This window comes from Heloderma suspectum, chromosome 1 (assembly GCF_057233095.1).
Source record: "Heloderma suspectum isolate Gila_16-S chromosome 1, 16-S_ref, whole genome shotgun sequence".
In the NCBI taxonomy this organism is placed as follows: domain Eukaryota; kingdom Metazoa; phylum Chordata; class Lepidosauria; order Squamata; family Helodermatidae; genus Heloderma; species Heloderma suspectum.
Window position 1 is genome coordinate 391,161,470 of NC_139458.1, and position 14,741 is coordinate 391,176,210.

The window sequence follows — 14,741 nt, forward strand, 5'->3', positions numbered from 1 at the left end:
TTATGCAACACAAACCCAATTGTGAACTAAATGACTTTACTGACAGATTAATAAGGCCAATAGGGTGAGGGAGCAAACAGAGGATACACTAAAAACGATAAACAAAAACCTATCACCTGCACCTCTGCTGCTCACATATAGACTGAAACTCCCAGGGAGGAACCCTGCACCTCACATTCCTTCACGAGGTCAGTGTCTTGCCTGGAGTAAACTCCAACAGACCCACCTCTCCCAGGGTGTATAGAAATGTGCACATTCATTTATATATCCAGTACAAAATATATTAGTGATTGTTGAAAGGTTGATTTTAAGCTTTATTATTATACAACAGTATAAAACTTATTAGTGACTTGTTATTATTATTTATCCTTTCTAATTTCCTTTCTTTTTATTATTATTACTATAATATTATGATACTGGTTAGTAATATTTCAGGCTGGTTAAATATATGGTTATTGGAAATGAACTGTAGGCCTGCTTCCTTGCTTTAAGACTGATGATATGATATTGAAATGTAAGGTTGATTATCTATGCTGTACTGAATTGTAATACTGCCAGTGTTATAGGTATAACTTTTAAGTAGAATGGTATTTGAACTTTTTGTGTAATGGAGTTTAAATTTAATCCTTTTAAGTAACTTTTTTATATTTTTTCATTTTTTTTCTTGTTTTCTTCTTTCCTCTCCTTCTGTTTCCTTTCTTCATTTCCTCCCCTCTTTTCCCTTATTGCTGTGTCCTCATAAGAATACTGTATTGTTGGGAAACTGTAGTTACTGATTAGGTTGTGGTACTGTTTATTTCATTTATAAAGATACAAATAGAATTAAAAGTATTAAAAAAAAAACAGACCCACCTCTCCCCAGTCTCCCACCATGGGCTTCAACCCGCACCCCCTGTAGCTGGCAAGGGCAACATGCCAATCTTGCTGTACCCACTACCACACCTGGGCCTTGTTAGCAAGGCTGGCTGATAGTAAAGAAGGGAGTATTTGGCCCAAGTCCCACAGGCTATGAATACTTAAAGGGAGAGTGACAGAGTTCTAGGTGAGAAGCACAGCTTCTCGCTCAAGTCCCATTGAGTTCAACAGGGCATGTGCCCCTGAAAGTAGACATATGATTTCAGCCTTAGTTGATTAAAAATAGCAATAAATAAAATCCTGTACACTTAAGTAGTCCAGCTACTTAATTCCAGCCCCAAATGTTGACTCAAACAGAAAGGGATTTGGATAGCACTGCCTAAATATTCAAAGCCAAGGTTGGAAATAATGGCAATGGGGCATTGTGGGATGCCTGGGGAAGGCATTCCTTAATCTACAATGATGCATGAATCCTAATCTTGGAAATGCAGACCATTTCACCAGCCATTGTAAGGCTATTATTATTATTATTATTAATTACCCCACTTTTCTGCTAGAAACACTCAAAGTGGCTCACAAAAGTAATAAATACAATCATAATCAAAACCATAAATATTTTAAAAAACACAAATAAAATTATTTAAAATGTTAAAACTGTATTTAAGGGAGTAATCCTATGCATGTTCAGACAAATTGTTGTATACTTGCTTTCATTATCTATTCCTTGTCTGATAAGTTCTACAGCTCCCAGCATTTCCCAGGCAGCATGGTTGGCTGGGGAATGCTGGGAGTTGTAGGACTTGTGTCTGTTTAAACATGCATAGGATTTCACCCTAAACATGGAGCAATACAACCATACCTGTTTAAAAGCATCAGTCCATAAAACAGAAGATCAACTCGATGTTAAAATCTTGTGGATTTTAAGGTTTTCAACACATACATAAAAACACACTCAGAGAGAAACTGACATATCTCCACAGGGTAGAAATCCCACAGCTTTGGCACAACCAACAAAAAGGCCCTGTTTCTTGTAGCTGCTTCTCTGCACCCCCATGATGATGAGATGGAGAGCAGATCAAGGCTTCCAAAGGCAATCTGCAACCTCCTCAGATGGGAGAAGGTGGCTCATAAAATAAGTTGGTGCTTGTCCTTTTAAGCCATTTTGTGCCTGTTCACTTTCTTGTTCCTTTAGTGAAGCTATAACTATGTCCATCCTGATCCAACAGCTTATTCCCAACAAAGATTTGAAATGATACATGACTTAACAACACAGTTGGTATTTCCCACCAGATGGTTGATATGTAACTCAGATTTACTTTGGAAGGTAAATAAGCACTTATTTAAGAAATCTCTTCGAAGAAGATCAACACATTTGTTCAGCGTATGATCTTATGATTTTTGGCCATTTATACAATCTATGCTGGACCTATGAGCAATCCTAAGAGACAGCAATAGAGCAACTCATAATGAATGGAACTCCTCTGAATTCCATAAGAATGAGAATGCTGGCTTCAAAATGTCGGCCACCATATGCAGAAAGTTGATAAGCAAATGCTCCATCTTGTCCTTGTGAAGTCCCAGGTAGTTGGTTCAGCTCTTCTCTTTGCTTTACTTCATGAATAGAGAGTCATCATCATCCACTGCAGAATAACAAGGTAAAATGCATTAAATTGTTTTATCCTGCTCTAGGAAGGGAGTTGATTGGGCTGTCTCATATTTGATAAGAATGTGTATCGGGTTCAGACAAAGTCCAAAGCCTGAGCAGAATTAGGCTGCTTTGGTCCAGTTCTGTTGGGTCCTGAGGTGAAGTGGTTTTCCCTCTAGAGCCAATAGGACTGAAGCTGCTCCAGAACATGGCTTGTGTTTCAGGTACAATACACACCTGCAGACATTATGTCCCCAAATAGCGTCTTTTGGTTTCTTTTTTCTAAATCAGGGTTAGGCATCTTTTGGGGCCTGTGGGCACATATGGCAATTTGACAAACTCACCTGGAAACCACCACAAAATGGCTGCCATGGGAGGCATGGCAAGTCACAAAGGACAAGTAACCTGCCCAGAAGATTGAGTACAAGGCAGAGGTGAGGTCTGAGCCTCAAAAGACTAAGCAAGTCCTTTGACCCTACAGGTTTCAGTGCCAAGAGAAACTTAATTTATAAAAGGCAAACTCTGTTTTTTCTTTTCCCCTCCTCTGTGAAACAACTCCCTCCTTCCTATTTCTTTTTCTCACTCACTCTATATCACTCACTCTAGATCAGGATTCTTGGACTAAGAGTACAGCCTTCTCAAAGAGCTCACTGCCATTTCTCTCACAGATGCACCATCTTGGGTTTTATCCTTTTCTGTTGTAACGAAAGGCCTGTTCACATCTGTCCCCCAATAGGTAAGGACAGACCAATGGAAAAGGGAAGGAGCAGCATCAAAGGAGCCTGTGACAAGGCTTCAGCTCTTCAAGGAAGCAAAGACAAATAGACCATGAAGACAATAATAGAACATGAAGATAATACTTCATTGTCTTCAGTGCAATAAACTGAGAGGTATACAACTAAGCATGTGTTACGCTGATTGAGATATTATGGGGCAGTTGTGCTCTGCTTCCTGACACAACCATGAAATGTGCAAGATCTGAGCAAATGGCACAGTCAATGGGGAGCTTGCACTGCCCATAGGAACTGCTCCTGGGGCAACGAGGTACCTTACCATGTGAGAACCCTCGTCCAAATATATCTAAGATTTCCCTGCCCCCCATCAAAGACTATAGAAGAAAATGAGACCCTGTTCTCCATAACAGATGGAACTGTGCTATAAAAAATATTTATTTATTTGACTTGTACCATGCCTTTCTATTAAAAAAAAAAGGCACTTAAGGCAGCTATGTCCTTACCTCGGACTCTCGAAGATATATCCCTTTGCCATCTTTACTCATATTATGAAAGGCCTCTGTAAAAGGAAGAAATGAGGGAAACTGATTTGATAGTTCACAAGGAAAAGACAAGGCCCACGACACCCATCCTAGCAAACCTAAAGCAGGGACCAACTCGAGGCTTGAGGGGGCCTTGAGCAACATACCTTCCTTCATTGGGGGGAGGGGTGATGAGGTTATGCAGCAGGCAACATTGGGTAGCAGTGCCACTAACTTCCCACAATGCCCTGTAGCACTGCTACATCAGGGATATTGTGGGGAAAGTAACCAAGTACATCCTTGGTGCTTTTTAGAGATTTGGGGCAAACAAATTTTTAAAGAGGTCCAGGGCAGCTGCCCAAGAAGGTCTGGTACTGACACTGGACCTGACCTAAATCCTGATACTCATGTTCATTCTTGAAATGGTAAAGACACTATGTAATGGATCCTGTCTTATGTTTTTGGGGTTGCCAGCTTTTCTTTTCTTTTTTACTGCCCTTGCTCGTGGGCCTTTAACAGCAGCCTGGCACGAAGAAGTTGAGCAGGTGAAGCTTTGCCTGGTGTGGAGGTAAATGGAAGGGAAAACTTCACTCACTAGCATTGTGTGTTGGGCTGTTGTTAAAGGCAGAAAAACAGGGCCAATAAAAAGATGGTAGCCAGGGTGTATGCATCCCTAGGGCCAGCAGGAGCCAGAGAAAGATGAAACCCTGGGGCATGCTGCTTTCTCACACAACATACTGGAAGAACCTGATGAGATAAGGCTGCCTACCCTATCCCGCCCAGATGCAAGGTGGATTCTATCCCACCATCCACTATATTTTGAAATGCTTGGAGACTATGGACTGCTCATTCACTGCCACCTTAGAGGCCATACTGTAAGAGCTCCTCCTTCAGAAAACACTTGCTCTGCTGTCAGAAAAGAGGTCTTTCATCCATCAGACTCCTTGTCATATCTCAGATTTCCTTCCATTCTAACATCCTTAATAGGGAAGCTAAACCTACCCATATGCTTAGATGGCTTGGGAAGGCCCAGCTCTGGGTTTTACATCTAGTTGAGGAGGTTAGGGATGAATGCAAATTTTGTAGGCAATTTTTCTTAAGGTAAAACGTTCTTGTGCATGCTTCTCTACAACATATACATTTCTGGTGCACTTTTCTGTACTGTATTTATTCCTGTATGCATTTTTTTTCAATGTGCACGCTTTGATCTCAAAATTCTGGAAAGTGTGGATATCAATGTTTAACTGTGTTCCAGTTCATGCATGGGTTCGTGTAGTGTCAATTCGGTAAATTCGCATAAAAAGGCAAACTGAATGGATTTATCTCCCATCCCTAATTGAGGGGCAGTAGGTGGGTACACAGGAAAGGTCCTCTGTGGTGGCACCCAACCTGTAGAACTACCTTCCCAGGGAGATCCAGCTGCTCTCCTCCCTCTCTGCTTTTTGATCATAAGTGAAACACTGCTATTTCAATGGGTTTACTTAAGAGTACTATATGGTTATGGCCTTTTCTTTGCTCTATTACTGATGGCGCAGTTTTGCTGCTGTTTACATTATTGTCCCGTTTAATTAGTTTTTCCACTGTTTTATTGTTAGATATTTTATTATGGTTGCCTTGAAAGTACCTTTTGGGGGGCAGAGAAAGGTGGGGTACAACTCTTTTAATAAAATTAAATAAAACTTTCATCTTCCAAATGTCGACTACTCCTGCAAATCTTCCCAAATCCCTTCAGCCTTCTTGACATAGCAATATGAAGAAAGCAGTTGCCTGTGGAATCAGTGTTTCTGTTCTAGGGGTGGGTAAGAATTTCATTTGGTTTGTTCTTCTTATAAGAACTTAACCAAATTGGCAAATGTCTTCATAAAAGGGGCGGAAAGAACTTGAAGTTTAAAAAATGTGAAAGTGGGAGAAAGTGAAACTGATGGTTTCATCCATCACTATTCTATTCTGCTTTTAAATGAGTCTGCGCGACAAGAAATCTACACCTGATATATTACAGACAGAGGACTTAGCAATGAAACCCAATTTTGCTTTGAGTCCCATGGGAGAGAGACGGTCAAAGGCATTCTCCTCACCCATCATGAGTTCCACACGTAGCATGAAGCAGGCAAAACTCTCAAAGGTGATTCTCAGGCTAGGGTTCCCATATCGGATTGCCAACAGCTTACAGAGTTCATTGCTGAGGGAGATTCCTTTAGAAAGATAAGAAAGCCCCCAAACACAATTAGACTTACAGAGTTCAGACTTTCCATACACAATCACAATGCCAATGGCACCGGACTTTATTTGAGAATGATGTTTATATCCCACCCTTCCTCCAAGAAAACTCAGGATGATGTACATATTTTTTCCTGCCATAAAAGTGACTTGCCCCAGGGTCTGAACCAAGGGCTGAGGATTTGACCCTAGGGCTTCTGGTCAAGTTTGATACTCTGGGGCTGTTCACACAACATGCTAACTCACATTCAGTGGCTGAGTGTGGATTGTTTTGAACCGTGGGTTGCTTGTTGAACTATGGGTTAGTGTGTTGTCTGAACGCAGCCAGCGTGGCTTGTTAACCATGCAGTGTGTCTTATTTTCTTGAACAAGCCACCTTGAGAACCCATGGTTTGTTGTTGGGTTGTTCAGGGTGGTTAACAAGCCACACTGCATGGTTAACAAGCAACCCTGGCTGCATTCAGACAACACGATAACCTACCCTGCAGAAAATGTGCTGTGTTCAGACAACACACTAACCCACAGTTCAACAAACAACCCACAGTTCAAAACAACCCACACTCAACCACTGAATGTGGGTTAGCATGTTGTGTGAACAGCCCCACTATCTCAGAGGTGGGCAGACTTGGGCTTGTGGGATCTACTTTAACTTTTACCCGAACCCTGAATTCCTCTAATCAGAGCCAGGTGCAAAAGAGTGGTGAGGAGGAAAGTGGAGGCAATTACAACCCGAGCCATATACTCTGTATAGATGTCCACATCGGAGTGACTATAAATCAGTGATTCTAACACAAAGATTCAAAGTGGCCAGTAGAGCTGCACAAAGACCTGGTTAAAGGCAACTAATTAATAGTCCTATTTTACAGGTGAGGAACACTGAGGCTAAGTGATAGCACAAGGCCAGCCATAGCAGGGGGCGGGGGGGGGGGGTTACCTTTAATTTTACTTGCTATTGTTAAACTATTGGGAGTCAGGAAACCTTGGTTGTTATGGGTTTTAAATGCTGTTTTTAATATTTTAATATGTTTTATTTTGATTATGGTTATTTGCTGAAATTTTTGTACACCTCCTTGGTCGGCTTCAGAAAGGCAGTATAGAAATACAATCAACCAATAAACAAATTCTTGCCCATCTACTCAAAGAGATTTGTCAGTAGATTCCAATCTACCTTCTGCCTGTTCCTGTTCAATCTAATGTTGGGCCAACATTCTTGCTCCATTTTCATAGTACCATGCTTCCCATGTGAATATGGAGAATGAATTTCTGTATGTTTGGGGGTATGTGGGAGAATTTCCAAGAAATATTCAGGGGAGTTTTTTGGCCTCACCCTTTTTGCCTTCAGCCCTGTCTACCATTGGAATGCAGCCCCCGAGAGCTTGTCCAAAATAGAATTTGGCCCTTGAGTTGAAAGAGATTAAATACCCCTGATTTAGTACCTACTGAGGCTAAATTAGTTCTTAGTAGCATTAGTATTATTAATGATTAGAGGTTACCAGAGCATAGACTACTGAAGCCAGTTTATCCCTGTCTAGATAGGGGTGTAGCTGGGTCACCAACTGAAGTTGGTAGAAGGCACTTCATGTCACTGAGGCCACCTGAGCCTCAAGTAACAAAGATGGCTCCAAGAGAACCCCCAAGCTTCTCCTTCAGGGAGGAGTGCAAATCCATCCAGAACAGGTTGAGCATCTCCACCTTGTCAGAAGGACCACCCAATAACAGCATCTCAGTCTTGTCCGGACTGAGCTTCAATTTATTAGCCCTGATCCAAGCTATTGTCACAACCAGGAACTGATCTAGTGCATGTACAGCCTCAACTGATGGAGATGAGAAGGCGATGTAGAGCTGCATGTCATCAGCATACTGATGGCAGTGCACTCCAGAACTCCGGATGTCCACTCCTAGGTACAACTTGGGGGCTGCCTCAAAAGATGGATTGGGTTGTGGATACTCCTGGATATATTATTTATAACAATTATATAAATAGTATCATTAACAATGGTATCCCAACTTTTCTCCTTGGAGTTCAAGAAGATGTACCTGGTTATTCTTCCCCATTTTATCCCACAAAACAACACTGTGAGGTAGGATAGGCTGAGAGAGATAGTGACTGGCCCAGGATCACCTAGTGAGCTTAACAGGGATTTGAACCTGGGTCTCCCCAGTTCTTTGCACAGCACTACACTAGTCCTCATACAAATGCATTAGCGGCAATGATGATAATGATGAATAACAACTCTACAGTTTGGAAGTCAGCCTTAACTGCCGTTAGTACTACATTGAAATTTGCATGTCACCAATTAAAAAATCACTGCCATGAAGCACACAAAATTATAATGCTGAGAATCACTAGAATGTAAGCATCTGTTATGTGAGAAGTAACAGACTCTGCAATGGAAGCACATTGAAATCAATTAATAATGTGTTTCTTAATTTAATCATTCAAAGTTTGTTAATTTGATATTTGAAATGCTGTATTTTAATTACATTATGCTTTCAGTTATGATTGGTTAATTGTTGTCATATGGAGCAGCAAATGAATTATAATGAATCATAATTTCATTTCTTTTTGTGTACAATGTTTAGCTGTAACTTTCATACTTTTTATTTGTTAATTTCAAACTAAATAAAGTTAATTAAACTCCAACTTCAGCATCATTAAAAACTGTACTTATCTCATTCAACAAAGCTGCATTCCATATAAACACCTTACAGCCATTTTAATCAAATGTATTTTTTAATCATTGCAAGGGAAAATTAATCTTCTGATTCTGTTCTTTGGGGGGAGGGGGAACAGTGGGGCAAACCAGATCCAACCAACAGACGTTAATGAAGGTTTAAAACAACTACTTCCATCTTTGTGTGGATAGTTGTTGTTGTTCAGTCGTTCAGTCGTGTCCGACTCTTCGTGACCCCATGGACCATAGCACGCCAGGCCTTCCTGTCCTGCGCTCTCTCCCGGAGTGTGCTCAAGTTCATATTCATTGCATCGGTGATGCTATCTAGCCATCTCATCCTCTGCCATCCCCTTATCCTTTTGCCTTCAATCTTTCCCAGCATCAGGGTCTTTTCCAGAGAGTTTTCTCTTCGCATTAGGTGGCCAAAATATTTGAGCTTCAGCTTCAGTATCTGTCCTTCCAATGAGCACTCAGGGTTGATTTCCTTTAGGATGGACTGATTTGACCTCCTTGCAGTCCAGGGGACTCGTAAGAGTCTTCTCCAGCACCACAGTTCGAAAGCATCAGTTCTTCGGCACTCAGCCTTCCTTATAGTCCAGCTCTCACAGCCATACATTACTACTGGGAAAACCATAGCTTTGATTAGACGGACCTTTGTCAGCAAGGTGATGTCTCTGCTTCTTACTATGCTGTCTAGGTTTGCCATAGCTTTCCTCCCAAGGAGCAAGCGTCTTTTAATTTCATGGCTACAGTCACTGTCTGTGGTGATCTTGGAGCCCAAGAAAGTAAAATCTGTCACTGCTTCCATTTCTTCCTCTTCTATATGCCAGGAAGTGATGGGGCCAGATGCCATGATCTGAGTTTTTTTAATGTTGAGTTTCAAACCAGCTTTTGCACTCTCCTCTTTCACCCTCAACAAGAGGCTCTTGAGATCCTCTTCGCTTTCTGCCATTAGGGTGGTATCATCTGCATATCGGAGGTTGTTGATAATTCTCCCAGCAATCTTAATTCCGACCTGTGCTTCATCCAACCCAGAGTTTCTCATGATGTACTCTGCATATAAGTTAAATAAGCAGGGTGACAATATGCAGCCTTGTCGTACTCCTTTCCCAATTTTGAACCACTCGGTTGTTCCATGTCTGGTTCTTACTGTTGCTTCTTGACCCTCGTACAGGTTTCTCAGGAGACAGGTAAGGTGGTCTGGTACTCCCATCACTTTAAGAATTTGCCACAGTTTGTTGTGATCCACACAATCAAAGGCTTTAGCGTAGTCAATGAAGCAGAAATAGACATTTTTCTGGAATTCTCTTGCTTTCTCCATGATGCAGCGAATGTTGGCGATTTGATCTCTAGTTCCTCTGCCTCTTCGAAACCCAGCTTGTACTTCCGGTATGTACTCATATCAAAGATGTGTAAATATTCAGACATACAGGACTATTGTTTGCATTGGGTTATTTTGACTGATTGACACACAGTAGATGTGAGTAGCCAAGGATCGGATGATTGGGATTCTACTATGTATGTTAATGTGAATTCAACTCTATAAGCAAATACCAACCATGGGGCGGGGCGGGGGGGAATCCGGATTAGGATCACAGTTGGGGCAAAGCATTAAAAGTCCTCTCCCTCCTCATCATTGTCCCAATACAGATCTGGCCTTCCTACAGCTGCTAAGTAAAAAAAAAAACAAGCACACAAGAGCCAATCACACAATTAACGGCACATCTAGTTCGGTCCTATGTGTGTTGCCTCTAATGTGGGGCCAGTTGAATAGGTCCTTCCCCCATACATGTTGCCTGGCTTGGCAGGAATGACAACAGTTGGTTGGGAAGGACCTGTGCCATTTCCCCAGCTCATGTGGGTTACAGCCTTTCAACCATGACCACGGTGGTGGCATGGGAGGAAGCCACCTGAAATGTAATTTCTACATTATTTTGCATGTAAGAGAGAAAAAGATGTGTAGCTGAGCCTGGAATGTAGTTCATGATGGAGATGCGATCTGAGTGGGGTGTCTTCCCATTCACAGGTCAGTCTGCTACTATACCACACTACACTACCTCTCAGAGGCCTTGAATGTATTCATTTAAACACTAAAATAAAAGAGGCACACATTTGATAGTGTTTTCTGATGTCCTATTCCAAATAATATAATAATATTCCACAGCCTTTAGCCGTATTTGGGCATTTGATACCCATGGGCATTGTTTTAGAGATAAATTTTGAAGGGCAGCCACTCATAATGATGATGCCCCATAGCCATGCCCCCAAGGAGAGTCCAAGAATGCAGGGAGCTGTGTTGATCCATATCAACAAACCAGTTCTAGGAGTGTTCATCTCCACCATGAGCAGGTCTTTGGAAAAGGTAATGGGTCAATGTGCCCATTCAAGACCAAGCCACCCCAAAATACTTTACATTACAACAAGGAGCACTATATTGTTGCTGGGAAAATTCATCCCCCCTCCCCTGTGCCCAGCTACTCTGAAGATTGCAGCTAAGCTCAGAGCATATTCTGAGGGAGGGGGGGCTGATGCTGATCATGCGTCAGCCACTGGGGAGTGCCCAGCATATGTGTTGGCATATAAGCACTGGATAGCCCGTACGTTCTGGATAGCCTCTGTGTATCAAACCCCTAGACAGGGGTTCTTTTTCACCTTTATTTCACTAAATAATAAGTGTTTTTAAAGTTTTGGTATGAAAAATTGACATGTGATTCTGCAGAAATCGAAAGGATAGAAAATTGGAAATGCAGTACCTTTTCACCATATTTTTTATGGTAAGTGCCATAAAAAATATGTACCTTTTCGCCATATTTTTTATGGTAAGTGCCAGGAACAAAAAAACAATGTAATGATTTGCATAATATCCAAATGTTAAGTTGTCTGGATGTGGGGAACAGGAATATGGTAGTCCTATGTGAAAGCCTGTATCTGGAAGTGCCTTTGAACCTCTGTTGGGCTGGGTCCACTATAAGAACAAAATGGGAACTATAGGAATCACACCTTGCTCTACACCCTGTACACACCCTGTCCAGTCTCACAAGGTGTGTGCTGAGGCTCTTCTCAGATGACTTCTCAGATGGCTGTAATGGATACAGAGAGATGCTTCCCAGGATAATGAGGACAAACATTCCCCCTAAGATATGCAAAGTCCAATCATATTGCCAAAGGTGCTCCTGCATATTAGTATGGAATGGAATTAGGGGTGTAGTATTAAATTTTTGAAGTGGACGTGCTCATCATGATAGTCCCCATAGGCCCCAAGGAGCCCAAGGAGAGTCCAAAACTTCAGGCAGCAGCATTTATCCGTATCAACAAACCAGGTCTAGCAGTTTTCATCTCCAACCATGAGCATCTCTTTTGTAAAGCTAAAGGGTCTTAATTGCCCATTCAAGACCAAGGAACCACAACATACTTTGCGAACGATATATTGTTGTTGAGAAAATGCATTTCCCCACAGCTATTGTGGGAATTGCAGCTAAGCACAGAGGGAACAGGGAAGCCTGAGCAGGGTGGCAGATGACTCAGCATCCTTGCTACTAAACAAGTGCCAGTGCTGTATCTCCCTGAGACCTGGCTCCACGCCACCACTGCATAGAATCAGTGCTGAGCTGAAGGAGTAACATGCAATTGACCAGCAGCAAGGGCTGCAGGATAGCTTAGTTCTAACCTTCATCTGCTCTGTGGCTTTTGTACTGATTGCCCTTGGAGGGTGAGGTTGTAAAGACCCCTCTACAGCTTTTTCTGGTAGAGTTGCCTTAAGAATCAGACCACTGGCTGATCTAAGACAGTATCATATGCTCTTCTACTGAGCTATGACCATCACAACCTCCATTTAAACTTTGCCATCTATAACATTTGACCATTATAGGAACACTGAGGGCAAAGAGCTAAGAGGCTCAGGAGTGGACGTTGCAAACTTCCTGCTCTACATCCAACTCAAGAGTCAATCATGGATGTTGACATCCAGGTATTAGATGCTACTAATGATACTAAAATAGCTTCAGTGTTACTCACCTATTTCTTGCACAGCTTCATGCAACTCTGCTTGATCCAAGGTCCCTGTTTGGTGAATATCTTTTTTCTGGAAAACATCCTGTCACCAAATTTTCAGGCGAAAGATTCAAATTAAATCAGCCTCTTTATCTATTACTATTTCTATACCACCACCCAATAGCAAAAGCATAAGGGAGGCAAACATTGTTAGTAGCCCAAGCAACCCTTTCACCCACCAGCCGGTCCTGCTTGCGCCACCCCCATCTCTTTCTTCATTCATACGACAAGGGGGCAGTGATGCTGTTCATGCCTGAGGGAGGTGGAGAAGCGGAATGATTCTTGAGGGAGGTTGCTCAGCCCAAAATGGAGAACAGCCTTCCAAGCAAGTCCACAAAAGTTACTAGTCCAACTTATATTAGTCATTAGGCCTGTAGGCCTAAAAATGGAGGGGGGAGCTAACAACAAAACCCAACATTTGTATGGCATTTTTGTCTGGTCGCTTATAGGCACAAATACTCACCGGAGGTGATTATAGGACACCAAGGATCTCCAGTCAAACATATGTTTCAGCTTAACTGTGAGGCTGAGGAGAAGGACCTGCAGCCTTGGGATGGGCCCTGTGAAGCAGCGGAAGGAAGAGGCAATGCACATTGCCTATCTGCCCCACATGGTTTCTGCCACCTTCAAACTGGTGCCACCATAGGTGCAAAGAGGGGGTGGCTTGGCCTCCTCATAATGGTGGTGGCACCAGTATGGCCATTATCCTTTCCCCACCTGTCCTTTGACTTTGATTATGCCAGCAGCAGCACTGGAACTAACAAAGCAATTGCCCATAGTGGTTGCCTGTCAGCTCCAGCACTAGTGCTTTTGAAAACAAGGGTGGGGAAGCCATAAGGTTCTTACCCATTGCAGCTCTGCCCCCTTGTTTGCCCTATTAACACTCACAGCCACACACACCTTCCTCTGTACCTGGTAAAGAAGCAGCTTCTTCCACAGAAATCTGAATTCTTGCATGCTCAGCGTACCAGTACTATTAAGCTGAATGGTGTTGTCAAGGTGTACAATATTCAAATGAAGTGGGGAGAGGAGCGGGGAGAGAAAGAGAAAATCAGGAAAACATTTGATTAGCCCACGCTGAGAGCAGTGACGTCAGATGGTTTGGATTATAAGTAGAGAAGACTCTGGGGCTTGCTTCCTTCCTTCCTTCCTTCCTTCCTTCCTTCCTTCCTTCCTTCCTTTTTGTGCTTCCACTAACAATGTGACCCAGTATCTAATGGCCCCAAAGTCAAAGCCATATGAACCTTTGAACCCTGCCCCAGGGGCTGTTCTTCCTTTTCTGAAAATCAATGAGTGTTTTCTCATTAATTTCAAAGAGAGCACAACCTGCCCCTTCACTCCACAAGCAAACTACAGCCTGAGTATTCATGGGAGGAAAGGCACACATATACTGTTTACTCAGATTAATTACTTATGAGGGTGTCTCGGTTATACAGAAACATCCTCATCAATCCTTCCTAAGGTTGGAGCCAGGCTGCCTGGAATACTTTAGATACAAATAGGAACAGACAGGCGGGCGCGCAGGGAGCCTCCTTTCCCTCTTGCCCATTAGTAACGACACCATTCCTCACAGCTAGACTATGAGGGCTTCATCACACGGAGCTTTATCCTGGGATTGAGATTGCTCCTTCATGGAAGTTCGCGGGCTCTTTACATGACACTGTGGCCTTGCCATGACCCTCCAGGGCGTCTCCTGCACTAAGTGCCCTTAGTTCCGTTTTTAAATAGATAGCAGATAATGAGCTATCAAATTACCCCGTTGTGTTCCACTTCAGTTTCCTCCATGAAAAGAGTAAAAGAAGCAAGAAGAAGAGTGAGATCAATGAAAGATAATGGAAGATTCCATTACGGGGAGAAGGGGGGGAAGCGCATGTAAAGGGAGTCAGTGGTGATCCTGCATTTAAAACGGAAGCAGAAAGCCTTGTTGTAAATGCAGGATTTTAGGCTGGTGTAGAAATGCCCTTAGTCTCCCATTCTTTTTCAAGGTGGGATGTTATATTTAATAGGAGGAAATGTGGATGTGAACCAAATCTAAGAGTGAAGC

The 14,741-nt window shown here is 42.5% G+C and overlaps 1 protein-coding gene across 1 annotated transcript in view; it reads right to left on the reverse strand.

Moving 5' to 3' along the window:
* Nucleotides 1–678: 678 nt before the first annotated feature.
* The window catches only part of CAPN14 (calpain 14), a 73,699-nt gene continuing 59,636 nt past the window's right edge, over nucleotides 679–14,741 (reverse strand). Inside the window, exons 17-21 of the mRNA XM_084832570.1 lie at nucleotides 13,610–13,678; nucleotides 12,662–12,740; nucleotides 5,831–5,947; nucleotides 3,738–3,793; nucleotides 679–2,495 (exon numbers count right to left, since the gene is read on the reverse strand). Coding sequence (XP_084688696.1) covers nucleotides 2,469–2,495; nucleotides 3,738–3,793; nucleotides 5,831–5,947; nucleotides 12,662–12,740; nucleotides 13,610–13,678 — 348 coding nt within the window. The 3' untranslated portion in view covers nucleotides 679–2,468. The remainder of the gene's footprint in view (nucleotides 2,496–3,737; nucleotides 3,794–5,830; nucleotides 5,948–12,661; nucleotides 12,741–13,609; nucleotides 13,679–14,741) is intronic.